The sequence below is a fragment of the Actinia tenebrosa genome, unplaced genomic scaffold (assembly GCF_029948245.1).
Source record: "Actinia tenebrosa isolate PJP-AT-01 unplaced genomic scaffold, QUT_ActTen_1.0 PGA_scaffold12__29_contigs__length_12842862, whole genome shotgun sequence".
Lineage (NCBI taxonomy): Eukaryota > Metazoa > Cnidaria > Anthozoa > Actiniaria > Actiniidae > Actinia > Actinia tenebrosa.
The window spans coordinates 5,861,327-5,879,460 of NW_028292572.1; the positions used below are offsets into that span (position 1 = coordinate 5,861,327).

The 18,134-nt window shown below is 37.9% G+C and overlaps 1 protein-coding gene across 1 annotated transcript in view; it reads right to left on the reverse strand.

Moving 5' to 3' along the window:
* Positions 1–18,134, reverse strand: part of LOC116304067 (uncharacterized) — a 40,536-nt gene that overhangs the window by 16,925 nt on the left and 5,477 nt on the right. Inside the window, exons 2-12 of the mRNA XM_089027954.1 lie at positions 17,533–17,653; positions 17,305–17,376; positions 16,291–16,352; positions 14,032–14,190; positions 12,713–12,814; positions 9,560–9,664; positions 2,757–7,799; positions 2,003–2,114; positions 1,350–1,491; positions 486–759; positions 304–363 (exon numbers count right to left, since the gene is read on the reverse strand). Coding sequence (XP_088884080.1) covers positions 304–363; positions 486–759; positions 1,350–1,491; positions 2,003–2,114; positions 2,757–7,799; positions 9,560–9,664; positions 12,713–12,814; positions 14,032–14,190; positions 16,291–16,352; positions 17,305–17,376; positions 17,533–17,653 — 6,252 coding nt within the window. The remainder of the gene's footprint in view (positions 1–303; positions 364–485; positions 760–1,349; positions 1,492–2,002; positions 2,115–2,756; positions 7,800–9,559; positions 9,665–12,712; positions 12,815–14,031; positions 14,191–16,290; positions 16,353–17,304; positions 17,377–17,532; positions 17,654–18,134) is intronic.

The following is an 18,134-nucleotide window of genomic DNA, read 5'->3' on the forward strand; positions in this document are numbered from 1 at the left end:
CCGTAAATATGGGGGTACCGCGAGTATTTTCATTGTATGAGAACTGATTTTGTGAGCTATAGAGCGTTTTCACGTAACTTCACAGCGGCCGTTATGGGGTACAAAAACAAAACAGTTTCTATCCTCCGGGAATTGAACTATATTTTTATGCAAATACTGTGCAGAAAGTTTCTATCGTTTATGGCTGCCTTCTCACGCGAGTGAAAACGCTCTATGATTGGTTGAAGATGTAGCCGTGTCGTGTTGTGTGCATTTCACTGAAATCGACTTGTGATATGGTGGGTGGTAGACCAGAACGCTTACCAGAATCTTGGCTCCCAGTTTCTCCATTAGTTCACTTATACTGGGCGCTAACTTGATTTTCTGAAAACCAAATACAGGCATGGTATAAATTTAGTCAGTCAAATCCCTCCCCCCCCCCCCCCCCCCCACCCCCGCGGGATTTCCAGTGTTACGATATTTTCCAACGAGTGCGACCAGCTTACCATTTCCTTTTGATAATCTTCAAACACTGGTCCTAATTCTTCAATAATATCCCTAGTTATCTCAGGACAAATCATCTTGAATGGTAGGAACTGAGTTGGCTCTCCGAGTGATGACATCACGTAGTCTCGAGTCTCAAGGAAGCTCCTTTCACTGCTGGTACGTGAGACAGACCTGGTGGACAGGTGACTAGCGTCGGGATTAGAATCCATGGACAGTGATGAGCCTGGTCGACTCACATCACTGGCAATGCTCTCGGAGAATCTAAGAGTGGGTCTGATTAACAAATGGCAAACATAAAATGAACATCTGGACTTTAGCAAAATCTAAAGATGAAATGCCAGATTGACAGGAATTGGACATTGGGGAACATCCGCATTCCCTCTTAAATGCAATCAATTCATCCAGCTCTTTCATAGCCTGCGTAGCTCGGCCCTAGGGGAGGGGGGAGGGGGAGGGGAGGGGAGAGGGGAAAGAAGAGAGGGCTCTCCCTTCTTCTCCTCTTCCCCTTCTCTCCCCTCCCCTCCCCCTAGAGCCGAGCTACGCAGGCTAGCTCTTTTAGGAAAGTTTGCAGTAAACCCCTGATAACTTAAATAGACCTAATCCACTGTTTTCCCATTTCAGTCTATTTGTCATTGAATAGAGTATTATATCTTTGTTTAACGGTTGTATACATGAAAAGTCACATGAATATGAATGCAACTCAAACAAAGAAACCTATTCTCGAGAGAATGACACGTGGTCTGAAATGGGCAAAACATTACGCCAAAGTGGATTAGGCCCACAGTACATTAGGTTATTGTGTTCCGTCCTTTTGACCTGCAAGGAACAATTAGTCCACAAACGCGCACAAAGGGGACACTTACCTTCGTGAAGTGAGTTTCCTATTGACCAGAATGTACATGTCTTGAAGTAAATCATCATCCCAGTACAAGTCACTGTACTGGTCTCTGACAGACTCTTTGAACATGTCCTCGCTCATCCCAGATAGAGACATCACATATTCACCTATCAAACAATGAACAGGTTCAAATTACGTACCATGCACTCTCTAGCAAACATGAATTGTTGGAAGCTGGGACAACTGAGAAATGGTTTAAAACCATCGACCAAGGATGAGGGAGGAATAGGCCTTTTGCAGTTAACGGTCACGTGTATATACTGGAGAGCAAAATTGTTGTTCTTATTTTAAATTGGTGATTCTTTTTAGCTACTTGTAAAGAACTGAATGAAACGATGTGTAATCAGTGTGTTACGAAATGCGGTTTTATTACGATCTCTCGAAACAGGTTGTAGAAAGTTTGATTGCTCTCCAGTATATTTCGCCCATGGGAATCAAGATGTTCAATCATTTGCTCTCAGTGAATTAATCAGCACGTGATTACTGAGCTGCAAAGGGCCTATTGAACTTCTCCATTCGTAATCCAGCGTACAAAAAATGCTAGAAAAGCTTTATGTGTGTAACATTTGCACGTGGGTCATGCATGGGACACCTTTGGGTAAGTGAAGAACAACTTACCCATATTGACATCTTCTACGCCGTCGTCAAGGTAACCATCGAAAGCAAATTCATCGTGTATCATATCGACTAGTTTGTTTAGGACTTCGTTTTCTCCAGAAGTATTTAAAGACTACGAAAAAAACCAGGCTTATTTAGTGAGTTAACTGATAATTATTACAAAATGACGATGATTTGAGATTCATATAGCGCCCTTCATATGTACGTATTCAATGGCGCCTACAACCATGAGGTGGTTAGTATGAGGTGTAGACACTGAGAATGGTCACTGCCATTGGGTTTCTTTACGTCCTTAGTGGTTCTTTTACGTCCCTCCGATATTGGTTAGTAATGATGAGAGAGATGGGACCGCCATTTAAAGTGGATATCCGATCCACTTGAAAGTCTAACCATTTGCAGATGTAATTACAAAGGCAGCACTTTCTCCTCAGTTATTTTAAGACCCTGAGTGTTGGTCCGGTCGCCGAGGCTTGAACCTACGACCTCCGGCCGCACAACAGTCCGATTCTCAACTAACTGAGCCAACCGGGTGGCAGTAAAGTGACGGAATAATGAAGCTGGCTTCAGACAGCCCACTTTCAGGATTGCTTTAATATTTGGGAATCTAGGATGACTGAAAATGTAATATCAGACCCCCAATAAATAAAATAAATAAAATAAAAGAAATTTGACTGCGCCCACCGACGAAACAGCTTAATATTGAATGGTTTTTGAACGGTTCAGAAATATAAATACGACTGCCGGATATACGTACCTCTTGCTTATCTTTTTCATGAGATAATCTTCTCTCTGCAACTTCCACTCTTTCGTTCAAGTGTTCTTTGTCGTTACATATCGTTCTATCTGTCTTGGGGTTGATCTTCTCCCGCTCTTCATTCTTTTGTTTAATTCGTTCATGAGATGTTTTTCTCTCTCTTACTGCACCAATTCGTCCTTGGTTGTCAAGCTGATGTTCTTTGTCATGTGATCCGTTCCCCTCATTTGCCGCATCATTTCGTCCTTGGTTTTCATTCTGCTGTTTCCTCTCATAGGATTTTTTCCTTTCTCTCGTCTTGTCATGTCTTTCCTGATCTAAATGCTGCTGTACTCTTTCATGAGACACTTTTCTCTCTCTTCTTCCAGCAGCGCTTTCTTCTTTTCTCTCAAGAGATTCCTTTCTGTCCTGCAGGTGCTTATTTCCCGTAGATTTCTTCCTCTCTCGAGGACTTAACGCATATTTGCCTAAAACGTCCGTTTTCAATGGCTCTCTACTTTGCTGAGAGGCTCCGTCAGCAAATGAAGAACTTGGGGAGCCACCATTGGGTTTTGCTGCATTTGCTGAATTAAGCATCTTTTTAACAAAATGACCCAAAAGCTCCTTGGAGTCTAGTCTGCCTGGTGACGGTGGTCTTTTATCAAGTGCAGAATTAGGTCGACTAGCGGTAGAGGAACTGGGCGATAATCTAGGGGATGCAGTGTCAGGTCGAGGTGTGAGGGATGCTCTTCGTGCAGAGTTATAAATCTGTCGAAGATCGAATGAACCTCTCCTCTCGCTCGAAACCTCCCCCTGACTATCGCTTTCGGCATTACTTTCTTTGCTTGCGGGACTTCTCTCAATTTCTTCCAAATTTTCTGAGTTGTGACAATTTCTACGGCTACTCTTCTCTAACTTCTTTTCTATTCCTTGTTCTTTATTTTTCACGTCTTCATTTTGTAAGTTCATATTGTTATGATCGTACTTGCTCGGTTGTGTAATAATTGAGGATTGACTCTCTGCACGTGCAGTGATTTCTTTTTTGTCTAAAGCAATGTTAACACTATCTGCTTTGGTTGTTAGTTTAGCTACCTTGTTCATCATCGAACTCTTTTCTTTACTTTTCATGGATTTTGTTTCATCGACATTTAATTCAGTTGCCAAATCGGCTCCTGCAGAAGGATTTTTAAAGTTAGTTTTTTCAACAGTCCCATTTTTCTTTTTCCTTTCCTTCTTTTCTATTTCGTTCGAGGAACTTGAGTCTTTTTGATAAACCAAATTGTCGCTTCTTTCTGTATTGGGACTCTTCACTTTACTTTGTCTACTAGTGTCAGTTATGACAAAACCCTTCTGACCCGAGCTGTTCAGCTGTTCTGTTGGTGAGAGTTGTTTTTCTGCTCTTTCACTTTGAGGAAAATAAAACATAGATTTGTTTAGAGGAAGCCTTGGTGAAGATGATGACGAAGATGAATTAGATGAAGTCGGTGACGTTGGGCTTCTTAAAACCAACTGCCTAACGTTTCCCCATTTTGAAGATGTCAAGTCGGAAGAATCGGTTCGTGTATCATTGTCTTGCGTTTTCTTTGACAGCATGTGCTCAACATTGAGAGGAATTGATTGGGTTTTGGCTACTTTTTCATGTCGCATGTTCCGGTTTACCTGCTTGTCAATAGTAACATTGCCTACCACCTTTTCTAGCAGAGCCTTTCCAGAAAAGTCAAAAGTGCTCTGTTCGGCTGCGGTTGAATGATGATTACGGCTAGTTGCGCGAGGATTGGTAGAAGGAGCAGGACTTTTCGGTTTGAAACTTTGTTTAGTAAGCTTTCGATCCTGCAACTTTGATGAGCTAGAAGTATCTTGCTTCGCTGACTTTTCTTCTGACAAGGGTGTTACCTGAGGAGAACTTTGTCGTCTTGTATAGCTAAAAAATTTAGAGTTTTTCGAGCTGCCAGATGTTGGGGTGTTAGGGACGCTGGATGGCTTATTTGCAGGTGGCTTCGGATTTCCTTGGGTGTTGGCTACGCTCGAAGGTTGAGAAGATGCACTACTACCAGGCTGAGTACTTTGCTGTTGTGTTGATGTTGCTGAAGTTTCATCTACCCTCGATGGTCTTGATCTTTGTTGGGTGTCATTTGAAGTGCTTCTTTCTTTTCCACCAGTGTCACTAGGGCTTCTCTCGTTGTTGATTCCTTTACCTTCAGCTTCTGTCTGAGAGCTTCTAGTACCACGAAAACCTTGTGAATCCAATGAAGAAAGCGTTCCTTTGTCTTGACGAATGGTTCCAAAATTCTCTAAGGGATGTCCTAAAGAGTCAGCCGACAATTTCCCAACAGATTCTCTTATTGTGAAATGAGGTTTCGTGGAAGGGGCATTGTCTTCAAAGGCTTTTGGCTTGGAATCATTATAATCCAAGCTTATTTGACTCTCCGTGTCTTGTCTTATATTCTCCAATGAGTTAGTTTTCGTCAGCCTCTTTTGAAAACGTTCCAAATAATCGTTAGAATTAGCTAAGGGGTTTCTTGAGGAGGAGCCACCTTTGTCAATGTTCTTCCTAGAAGAACTAGTATTGTTAAAGTCCAAGTTTTCAATATTTGAATTTTTGTCAACCAATTCAATAATGTCTGGTTTTTTCTGCTTGTCATGATGCTCAACACCAACCCCATCAGAATCCACTTGGTATGATGTGGCTCTAGGGTGATGCCCTGTATCATCTTTCCTGTTCCGATCAAGTGCTGTATCTTTCTCCGGCTTCATCGCAATATCCGAAAACGATAAACTGGAAAAATAACTCGTTGGTCTACAGTCTTTCACCGAGGGTGATAGAGGTGCTGGTGGACTCAGAGGGGCAGTTTCTTTTTCCAGCTTTATGGGATGCTGAAAGAACGCTTTATCTTTAATAGAAGACGAAGGACTGAATAAAGATGGGGCAAATGCACTAGAACTCATAATTTCTCTTTCGCCGTCCATAACAGCTATTGCTACTGGGATTTCAAATCGCGAACGACCAGAAGGAGAAACTAGTTCTTTAGGATAGTCTTGTTGGTAATCTCTTTCAGGTTTCATAACATTGGTTTTAAAAACTGATTCTTTCGTAGTTTCTCGTGTACCGATATTCAACTCTTGATTATGTTTTGAACTATTGGATACACTTTTCTTGTCTGTTAAATATTCAGGCTGGGTATTGTCTGCGTTCATGATTGGAATTGTCTTATTCCCGAATTCGAATAGACCATGTCCTGTTCTCTCTAAGGATAATTTCTTACTCAATGCAAGTTTATCCTTGCCCATGCCTCTATCTTTTGCATAAAGATTTTCTTCCAATAATTTCCTGAGTCCTTGAGATTTAACGGATGCTACCCCGAGATCCTTCGATGCACGATCCATATCTGTGTATTCTTTACTAAGATTTTCTGCTGATGAAGATGACCTAATTCTGTAGCCCACTTTTTGTTCTTCATTACTTGGTTTGTGCACATTTTCCATTGATGTCCAAGACCTCTCACGATTCCTCACCATCGAATATTGCTCTGTAGTCTGCCGCTTCTCTTCCTCATACGAAACTCCATAGATGTTTTCTAGAGACAAAGCCAAAAGATTCCGGTTTTGCATTGATAAACCACCATCAGAACTTTGGGTTCTTTGTCGATTTGAGCTAGTTTCGTTGTTACGGAGATTTCTAGACGGTGAAGAATCATCAGTCTTCAGAGAAGGTGCATCATTTTGACTCGATCGCTTTTGTGTAGGCTTTGCAGGCCAGGATTTGGACAGAGCTTCATCAGTGTCAGTGGGCAACTCATTTAAATATTGGTCTGCCGCAGAGGTAGGTCTAAAAGGTCCAGATCGTCCATAATAATCACGCTCTTTGGTTTGAGGAGTGTTGGCCTTGAATTGCTTTTTTGTGAGCAGATCGTCAGGCAATAAAGATGACGAGCCAAACTTTGACAAAAGGTTTGAAACGGACTGTGAGTGTTCACTGGGTTGTTGTTTGGTAGACAAGTCTTCAAACCTTGAAATAAGTGCTGCTACAGGACTGGATGACCTAGAGCCCACCGGACTGGACGGGCGTGAGCCAGAACGTCCTTCTGAGAAATTAGGGCTTGAAGGTCGAGATCTTTCACTTCTGTTGCCATAGGTTACCGGGCTAGAAGGCCGTGATGTCCTTTCTCCAGATGGGGGAGTGGAAACCAGCGATCCTGTTGATGAGCGAGGTCTGGGTCTTCTTAGTTCCTCTCGTTCCAGTTCAACACTTCCAGATCTTAGCCTAATGGGAGGAGTATGAGAACGATATGAACTTGTCTTGGTACTATTTTCATGTGTACTTCTGAATGATTCTTTAATAGGTGAAATATCGACTTCCTCTTTGATACCTTTGCGTACTTGAGAACGTTCGGATGGCTCTGTTGTTGTAAAGGATTTGGGTGAATTTCTTGGTTTGTGTGAGTTCGGAGGTCTTGGGCTACGCCTATTAGGGTCTCGTATTGGACGAGGTATCTTGGATTTGGTGCTAGGGGTAATACTTCGAGTTGTTTTTGATGCACTAGATTCATGACTTGTTTCTGACATAGGTGTGCTTGGGTGAGAATCGCGACTTATTTCTTTGGGTGCCATCTCGCATATTCCACTAATTTCACTGTCAGACACCACAGATGACGCAGATCCCTGGTTCACTGGTACAAAGTACCCAGGGTGGTGCCCCATGGGGCCAAATGGAACCATTCCCGAAGGAGTCATATACCACATTGGAGGAGTTCCAGCAGTTGGAACAGGAACAGCAATCGGGAAAAAGGTTGGCTTTGATGTCTGTGATTGGCCACCTGGGAAGCTTGATTGATGGTTAGGGTTCGGGTGACCGCTGATCGGGGTAAACACCATACTCGGATCAGCTGGGTTGTGATAATGTGAAAACATACTGCCAGCAGGCGAGGGAGCCTTGGGGTTGGTTTGTTTATCCTTATTATGATCTATTTCCTGCTCAATGCTTTGAGGTTCCGTTTCAAGAGATTTGTTTATGGTGTCACGTGGTTTTGTATCCTGCACAAATTTTCCTTCAGCTGGAGCTTGAGCCTGAAATAAATCAAAATCAAAAACTTACCTATGTAAATCTATAGCAAATACTATAAAATATTTATAAATCATTGCGATCTTGAGCTGCCAATACGGGTATATATCGACGGCGATGAGAGAAAATATATCCCGAAGCGATGAATCGATAAGTATGAATATATACCTGTTTTGGCGACTCAAACTAAACTGCAAAAAGTTTTGTACCGCGCGATTCTAATATCGCGAGGTAATTCTGAGCCGTCAATACGGGTTTATATTGGCGGCTCTCTCCCACTCAAACTTAAGAGAAAAATCGCGATACTGGAAGAAATTGAAATGTAGTGAGTATTAACTGTAAAAGGAAGCCTTGCAACGTTGAGAAAAATATCATCAAAGGCAAATAACGCTCTTTGTAGAAATATAAAATCAAATATTCAAAGAATAGTTATTGAGCTATCTTGATGAAGTAGATTTTGTTTTCAATATAGTTTCGTTTGCCGTTTAACGTAGAAAATATCTGATATCTCGTTGAGATGCTTGAGTCTGTTTTTCTTTCTCATTGGAAGTGTTTTCAACCTTTAGTCAAGAGAAGATTATCAGTAATTTTAAATGTATTTCAAAAATAATTAGTATTTTTCCCTGAATTAGTCTATTTTGGCAATAGTTTGTTTTCTTGAAGTGGCCGGCAATATAAAATTAAAGATATCGAATCCTTATCTATCAGAAAAAGCATTGCACAGCTCACCTTTAACATCTAACGTGAAACGAGCTCAACTTTAGAATTATGAAAGCCAACAAAGTTTCTCTTCTGAGGAAATCGAATTTTTTCAAAAACTTTTTCCTTCCATGAAGGATTGTTTTTTAGGACAACTTGGTGTCTCTTGTTACAAAATCAGTTTTGCAATAAAATAACAATGTGGCTAGCTCATTCCGCCCACTACCACAGTCCAAGAATTATTGTTTATATTTAGTTAACGACAATATTAGTATTTTCAATGATCGGTTGTATCTGTCCTGGGGAATGCGAGGTCAAAATATCTCACACAAATATCACTAATTGAGTAAAAACATTACGGATTTACAAATAGTGCCGCTATCTTTTGCTTCTCTCTTGTATCCTTAAAATATCAATGAGGATGTCATTATTTTTCCTCGATTCTTTGGCTTGATATGTGTCTATAGCTAATTCATTCAAGTGATTTTCAAAACAAAATCTCTGTTTGCCATCATTACATTCAAATGAAATTGAAGTAACCTTTTTTAGATTAGATTTGCCATCATTTGATACAACAACTCATTTATTTTTCAAGCTTCCCTTTTCTTCTTCTTTTTTACAAAGTTGTTGATATTTTAGTGAATTTCTTTTCATATACTGATTGAAGCTATTAAGCATAACTTTAGTACATAAATTTTTACCAAAGTTGTTGATGTATATTTATAATCTTAACAATCAAAACAAACACAATTTTTTAGAGCAAGTAAATCGAGTTCTGGATATTTAGTTTTAAATGCGGTTTTCAGAAATTTAAGTCGCTCATTATAATTACAGTCCGAGCGGCTTTTTTCTCAATTACAATTTAGTGACTTTGCGCCAAAGCACACGCTATACCGAGCTCAAAAATCCCTTTGACTATAGAACGAAAAAACCTAGAGCCAAATTTGTTGAAGAGTTTTGGTGATTGCGTATTTAATAATTTGTATATTTTAAAGCCTAACACATAAAAAAGTAAAAAGGTTTTGCTTTATATTAAGCAAATACGCTACTGATTTAGGATGCTTACTTGTTTAAGGAATCCTTTGACGTTAGCAGCAACAGAAACAGATCCCATCAAAATGGCGTGCTGTGCCTTTGTCTTTTCTGATTCCACGATTGCTTTCTTATCGACCTATATGAAGCAGGGGTAATAAAGAATACTCACTAGCCCGCCACATTAGCATCTTCAAAGTCATAACTAAATAATAATGATGACATCTATCATCATCATCATCACTATCACCATCATCATTATAATCATATTCATCATCATCACTATCATCATTATCATCATCATCACCATCATCATTATAATCATAGTCATCATCATCACTATCATCATTATCATCATCATCACCATCATCATTATAATCATAGTCATCATCATCACTATCACCATTATCATCATCATCACCATCATCATTATAATCATAGTCATCATCATCACTATCACCATTATCATCATCATCACCATCATCATTATAATCATATTCATCATCATCACTATCATCATTATCATCATCATCACCATCATCATTATAATCATAGTCATCATCATCACTATCATCATTATCATCATCATCACCATCATCATTATAATCATTATCATCATCATCACTATCATCATTATCATCATCATCACCATCATCATTATAATCATAGTCATCATCATCACTATCACCATTATCATTATAATCATATTCATCATCATCACTATCATCATTATCATCATCATAACCATCATCATTATAATCATAGTCATCATCATCACTATCATCATTATCATCATCATCACCATCACTACCACCACCATCATCACCATCACAAACGTCACCACCACCACCACCATCTTCATCACAATTGCAATCACCACCACCACCACCACCATTATCATCATAATCACCACCACCAACATCATCACAATCACTATCATCATCATCATCATCACAATCACTATCATCATCATCACAATCACTATCATTATCATAATGGCATCACCTGCCCCATCACCACCATTTACTATTTTAATCTAAAATTCAGTCCCTATAAAAATGTTTATATTTTGTTCAATTCGGGGCAATATTCTACATCGTAAACCTGTTACTACGGTGATCGATTTCCTGTTGTCTAAACCAGTGATAAAAAGTTTATTAGTCATCTGATGTTGAACATCATCACATCATCTGATGAACAGTTGCAGCACATCATTTACGATCATAACCTGAAAAACCGTTTATGGAAACGATTATCTAATGAGTGAGTCTGCCATTGAAAAGGAGATGCCATTTTTCCTCTTTCATCGTCGAAAGATAATGTTTCTGACTTTGTTTATATCGTCATATAGAATACTTAGCGTTTCAACAATGTATCATCATTTTTTAGAGCGGAAACGCTTACCAATTGCTGAACTTTAAAGCTTGTTTGGCTGATATTTTCTAAGAAAACAATATCCGGATCACATATCTTGTGAACAACGTCTACTTATCTTTGAAATAATTAAATTCAATTGGCTTCATGTACATACAACTTCAGCTGTCATCATCGTTAGATAAAAAGAAACAAACCAATTGCATTTCTTACCCCTCTGAGGCTACACGCATTAAGCCATGATTTTACGTAGATAAGAATTAATTGAATAAGCCGGTGACTTAGAAAGCTGTTCAGTTTTGAGATACAAGCATCAAACGTGCGAAAAATCATAGATTTTGACTCCAATAAGGAAGAGCACGAACGTGCCTCGCTTTATGTGCCTACATGCTTTGTGCCTCCAGGCTTTATTTGTCTAATTAAAGTGGAGTTCACTTCACATCCAATTCACAAGTCAATTTTTAATGCGCGTGTTTATCTTGAGCTTTGTATGGCTTTCATCATATGGTCAATGATGGAGAGCCATAGATTTTCTTGTCATTTAGTGCTTTTTGCTTAAAATACTAATGCCTTTCATGGTATACTTAATAATCTTTTTAAGAGCGGAGTTTTAAAACCGGCTTTGCTTACTTTAACCGTCTTTGGTTCTTACTTTAATGTGTCAGCAAGTGTAGCATAAACAAGGGGCAAACAAAACCACGGCCTATTTTCTGTCTATTTTCTGGTAAACAAAGCCTTTGTTGTGCAAATTAAGATACTTTTTCATAAATCGATTATATAAAAACCCAGGTAATTATTATCAGCTTGGAATAGCTATAGAGCAATGCTTTAAGGATCTTCATTATCCAATTTTGATTGGAAACAATGGAGAAAAAAATCCCTAGGTACTCAGAATGAAAAGTCGTCATAATTTGATTGGATAAACAGCGATCTCGTGCTCAGTGATTGGTTCAAAAGATACGGTCAATTCCGAGCCGTGACGGTGGCTAAGTACACGATTCCTACTCTAGTTTCAACTAAGTGGTAATCGAGATGTAAGTTAGTTACAAGTGGATCTTATTTTATGAGTTTCATAATTTAACGAGAGTCAACAACCTACTAAGGACCTGTTATTGTTAAAGCAATCGCGTGACCTATGAGTTGCTGAGTATTTTTTTGTGCAAACATGCTGAGTAAACTAGAGTAGTTTATATTGGTTTTGTTTTGATAAAAATTAATTGCGCGTCCGTTTACATGATAATTTATAACTGTTTAAATATATTTATATACCTTTGTTTAAAGTGGTTTTTTAACCTATTTGAAAGCAAGGTCTGTACTTGAGGCAAACATACATAAAACTATAGCAACGTGAACACTTCGAGTTTTTCGTCACTTTTTTAAAATGCTGTAAATCATCTCTTGAGGCAATTAATCCTGAAGGATTTATTTTGAACGTTCCGTATTTCATTTTAGAGGGTTTGAAACAGTAGAAAGTTCAGTGAATAATAAGTCGAAAAAAAAACTCGTTTTCACGGCTCGAGTGTGTCCTCGCTGTATCGGACAAAACTGAAAAAACCCTCTTATACTTTTGTCGGCGTGATGTGTTCCATTCAAAAAATTTTTCTCCCAGAGTTTTCTTCCGGTTTCCGAACAAATGTTGCAAGTGAAATGGGAAGGACCTTGACGTGTCCTCATAAAATTCTGGACGCAATATCGCTTACAATACGAACAATAACGATAAGAACAACAACGATGAGGTCTTCTCGACAACTGATTCTCCTGTCTGCACCTTATCAGGCTCGGTCAACAAAAAGCTCTTCTTCAGTTTACTTACATTTAGCTTGTCTAAATCCTTGGTAGCCTGGCACTCCCATAACAAGGCTTGGCAGCGTTCCCGTGACGTCATCTCGTTGTCTGTGTGTAAGGAGTCGCATTTCTGCAGAGACAATCATGATATAACAGTGTTATAGCAAGAAAACCTTTTTGAAGAAGGATGTAGCTATTGTCTTCAATTGACAGTAGTATTTGACAAGTTGTTGGAAGATCCGTTGGCATTTTATTCGACTCTAAGTATTTTTTTGACATTTTAAAAAGACATTATCTTTTCTTGCACAAAGAAAACTGAAAATACCTACGGACAGCAGCAATGACGACACACTATTACTAAAACAACTACTGCAACGACAGCAACAACTTGTGAAACAACATCTGATAGAAGTAGTAGCAACAGCTGCAACAAAAGCAAGCGACTGCAACAGCAAAAACCCCGATCATAATAACAACAAACATATAAACACATAAACAAACACATAAACTTCCTAATATATATTTTCAATTTTTTTATATACTGCTAATTGCAAAAACGTTGTCATAAGAAGAATAACAAAACATTAGAAAAGAATAAATGAGAGATTTTTTTATCGTTTGATTTAAATTTAAAGCTCCCTAGATTGTAAGAATAACTGTTTTAGTATACACGTTTTAGTATATAGTATTTCAATAAACGTTGTCCTGGCCAAAAGCGATAGGCGATAGGTCATTCCGGGACGGAAATGGTTTCGTTGAATACAAAGAACATTGAGTCAGTCTCAACACTAAGGTCCATGTTCTTAACGAGAATAAGAAGCAGAAACACAAGTCATTCCAGCTATTCTTGGATCCTGGAATAACGAATCTCGCCTATGGCCTATAGCCTATCGCCTTTGACGGTGACAACGTTCATTGAAATAGGTGTATACTAACAAGGTAATATCAAAAATTTAAGTCTATATCTTCAAAAACAGTGAAATAATTACACCAGTTTCGTTAAAAAATAATTAATTTCTATCTGTTATTTTGCTATTCTTTATTTTTATATGACAACGTTCCTGCAAAAAGGTGTATGTAAAGAATATGTTCCATGATATTCACAGCCCATGTTTTTTTCCCACGTTTGTCCAGAAACTCTCAGCTAGTCTGTGTATTAATTTATGAACCAGTTGTGGATGCTCAATGTCTGTAGATCTTCATGTTCCACAGCTACCGTATGTGCATTACGTAAGAAAGACACGAGGATTAATGCCGTCTGGTTATCATTAGACCATGGCCGCATCGTCATGTCATTCACCTCATTCACCATCACAAAAAACGCTAAGGAATAAATTTATCATTTACCTGTAAAATGGAATCAAGACTTGCTCTATCCTTAGACGAGTCTGTTGTCATAGAAACAAGAAGTTCCTGGAACTTTCTGGATAAGGCTGGCTTCTTGTGCTCGGTAAGCTTCCAGTCAGCAGCCAGCCATATCGTAACTGCTAAACTAAAAACACACGTCTGAAACGAAAGAAAACAAAGGTTTTACAGTGACGATGCGTACACTCCATTACAAAAACAACAAAAAAATACATAAAGATTTTTTAATAAGAAACTAAATTTTTCAACTAAAAATTACCAAAGTTATATTGTAGAAAATTCCGAAATTTTAACGACTTTTTCATTTGTGTTCATATATTTATTAGTTTCAAATTTCTTTCATATTAATTCAATTAATTTAGACTGAATGCGAAATCATATTCAGCCATGTGTACTTAATTCTTTATATTGTTTACTGTATTTTCCATAAACATGCGGATTTGTGTCTCTGAGTTGAACGCTGAATTTTTTTTTCTGCCGCCAGTCGAAAATATCAAAGGTACCGACTGATTAGGTTTGATTGACGGCACACAGAGTTCGCATGTTTGTAAAAATTGCAGTAAAACTCCTTCTTAAGTCTTCAACTTACGCAAAGTTTCCTAGACCTTGAATAAAGGATATTTGTAATATATACTTTCGTCACAAATAAAACCAAAACATTATCGGCAAAGTTCATTGGAAATTGAATTTGAATTCATTTTTCAAGCCAAATTCAAAAGATATTTCGAAGCACTTGGGAGTTTTCTTTCGACTTTTCAAACTCCATCCACATTCTTGAGTGTAACTTCTAGATATGAGAGGTGTTGTTTCTTCAATTTCTCCCGTGTAAAAGTAAATTAAAGAAAATATAAAGCGGAAGAAGGCATTTCGTAAAGAAACAAAACTACAATAGACCCATCAGGCTAATGAGTAAGTAGGCTAATTCTCTGTCTCCAGTCGTCGCTTTGAACAAAGCGCTCGAGAGCTCTTGTCCTCACTATTGTCCATACTTCTTGATTCGTGCAGTGTGTTGTGATTGTTATGGACTAAAAGTACTTATTAATGGCAATAGAACCTAGGCTTATCAGAATCCATGCAAAAATATGTCTTTGCATTACATAACAACCAGGAAATTTGTGAAGAATTCTTCGATATTTAGTAAACAAAAATACAGGGACGCGAAAACCGGTGCTCGAAAACCGTGCGTTAGCGGTACTTCGTGCTCAAACAAAACTCTAAGTAAACTAATCAAGTAAACAGTCCATATAATTCCAAAGAGAATTTGAAGCATTCAAATTAAACATGAAGATGCGAGGTGTAGCTCATGCAGTTCAAATTTGTGAATAGAAAAGATGTCTTCAACTTTTTGTTGGAAAACACTAATGTTTAAATTTGACACCTAATAACGCAAGTGAATCTTCTTGAAGTTCATGCACGAATGTGAAAACAGTATTTACAGTTGAACTTACTTAGAGATGCCAACGCTTCGAGTGCTCGACTTGTTCCAATAAAAATTCCACATTAAGTTATGCTTACACTTCAAATAACTTTTGTAGCAACAGAGAGACTGCCCGGAAAGTCTCAGAAGCTGTGTTTGTAGACGTTCAATAGTTTACTTTACAAGAGACGAAAGACAACCAACTACATGCTTCGTTTAACAGAAGAATCTTAGTTCGGCTAAGTTCTATTGAATTGTAATTCAGCGTGAGCTATTGTTTGCTTTCTTTGATTACTGAATGAACAAAGAAACCATAAAATGTCACGTCGCTAAAATTACTTATTTCAAGTCAAGCACGAGTTTTTAGTGAAATCTGGCAACGTGAGAACTAAAAACATTAGAATTAAATTTCAGTTCCAAAAAGCTAGTGTAAAGGCTAATAATGTAGCGTTGTACTAACATATATAAGAAACCAAATGAAAACCAAGAAAAAGAAGCGAAAAACTGAGTAAAAAAGTAACTAAAGAATTTTTTCTTGTCGAAAAAGCTACACCACTTTGTAACAATGTGATTGGTTGAAAATGGGCCGTCGAGGTTTTTGATTGGTTGTAAGAAAAAGCCATTTCACTGCAGCAGTTTCATGGAAAGCCGGATGGTCTCACACAAATCAGAGAGAGAGAAAGCAGAAGAAATAAAGAAATAGAACAACGAACTAATGTACTATCTTGTAATATTGTCGAAAAAATGTATTAATGGAGAATGCTGAGGTATGCCTGTCAATAGTTTAGACGATTTCGTTGAATAACAAATCAGTAATGTCTTACCTTTTCAGAAGAGAATTTCTTGGTGTGTTCTGGCGCCAAAAAGAGCTCATCTATGGTTACATCTGTGGAGAAAGTGTATTCATCATTTTGGACAGTATTTTGGAACGAATTAGAACCATTTTAAGTTTCTGTGACTTTTGGTAAAGATGTTTCTGACAAAGGAAAGCAGAAGTTGGGCTCCAAAGTTGTTACGTATATGTTGCATTGCCTACGATCAACTTATAGGAGGTTTACTAGTAAAAATTTAACCTTCAAACCTTTAGCCTGTCTTATGATATTGAAATCTAGTTTTAGAGAAACTATATTTCATGCTATGAAAACGTTTATGACATATATTAATTTTATTTACGAGTATATAGATATCATATGTTTACGCAAATTTACTTTTTATCTGTTGAATTCTGCTTTTTCAGCATTACAAAAAATAGAAATGGCTCAACCAAGGATATCGGTTGGCCTTTTCGGAATTGAGAAAGGGACTAGGGCCGAGTGAAAATTTTAATCTAATTAAGAAATGCTCCCGACACAAAAAAGATCTTATAAATATTAGTACTATTACCGAGTTTGATCATGTTTGAGTAGCAAGCATTTAAAATTAATTCATCAAACTCCATAAACTCGTTGTCGAGGATCTCTCTAGAATGAAGGTATTTATTTTATTTGTCATTTTTCAATTAATCCTGCGAGGAATCTGCCAGGCATTTGCTAGCACTGAATTTGAATATCTTTTTGAGATGAAATTCGTGGCGAAGTTTAAATAAGTTTAAATCTTTCGGGACATATCTGTCTCGGGTTATTTTGCAATCCGGCTTTGTGAATTATTTCAGAGCATGTACATGAGTGCAAATGCCTCACTTTGAAAAGCTAATGATCTAGGCATTCCAAAATAGCTTTCTGACGAAAAGGGTATTTGTTTTTGAAGTGATTTATAAAAGTAAGAATTTGTTTTCAGATTACTGTTCTTTCACTCGTTGTCACATGGGCTCCCTGCGTTGCTTTGGTCTAAACATTTACCTGTGCTGAGATGCCTGAATTTGATCGTTCCACTTGGGTTGACGATGACTGTGTTAGGTGACAAATACGAAGCTGCATAAAGTATAGAAAAATGTTGAAAACAAAATTAATGCATCGTGCATATTAAGGCGTGCAAGCCCTAAAACTAAACGAAGTCAGGACATGCCGAACATGCCCCAGTGCATACAGATCGATTTGAAATTTAGGTAATAATATTGTCTGACTTACGTAAGCTTCCCAAAGCGTCAAGTGTCCTCAGTGTTTTGGTACATTCTCTGCACAGCGATACCAGCTCCATCTCCATTAACGAAGTATCTAGATTGTGTAGAATATCATGAATGGACAAGGCCTAGAAGAAATAATGAGACCAATGTCAACCACTATTGATATTTAGTGTCACAGCTTCTGATCAGGGCCGATGTTGATAAAGTTGTTGGTGTAGCGAGCACAATGGTTTTCACACACATAAAAAAGAATAAAAAAGAAAAGAAAATTAATTGGAATATTTCCCTCAGAAAGGAAAAAATGAAGCAATGATTTTAGTCTTACGTCGCAAATAAGAAAGCTTCTAGAATTAATACAGCACTGTTAAAGTATACTTGGAAACTAAACTAATTTAAAAGAACAGTAATGATGAAAAGGTCAATTATACACCGTGAAAAGATGAAAAAACGTACTGACGTTTCGGACGCTAGTCCTTAGTCGGAGTAAAAGAGCTCTTTTACTCCGACGAAGGACTAGCGTCCGAAACGTCAGTAAGTTTTTTCATCTTTTCACGGTGTATAATTGACCTTTTCATCATTACTGTTTCATTAGAAACACCGACGCAG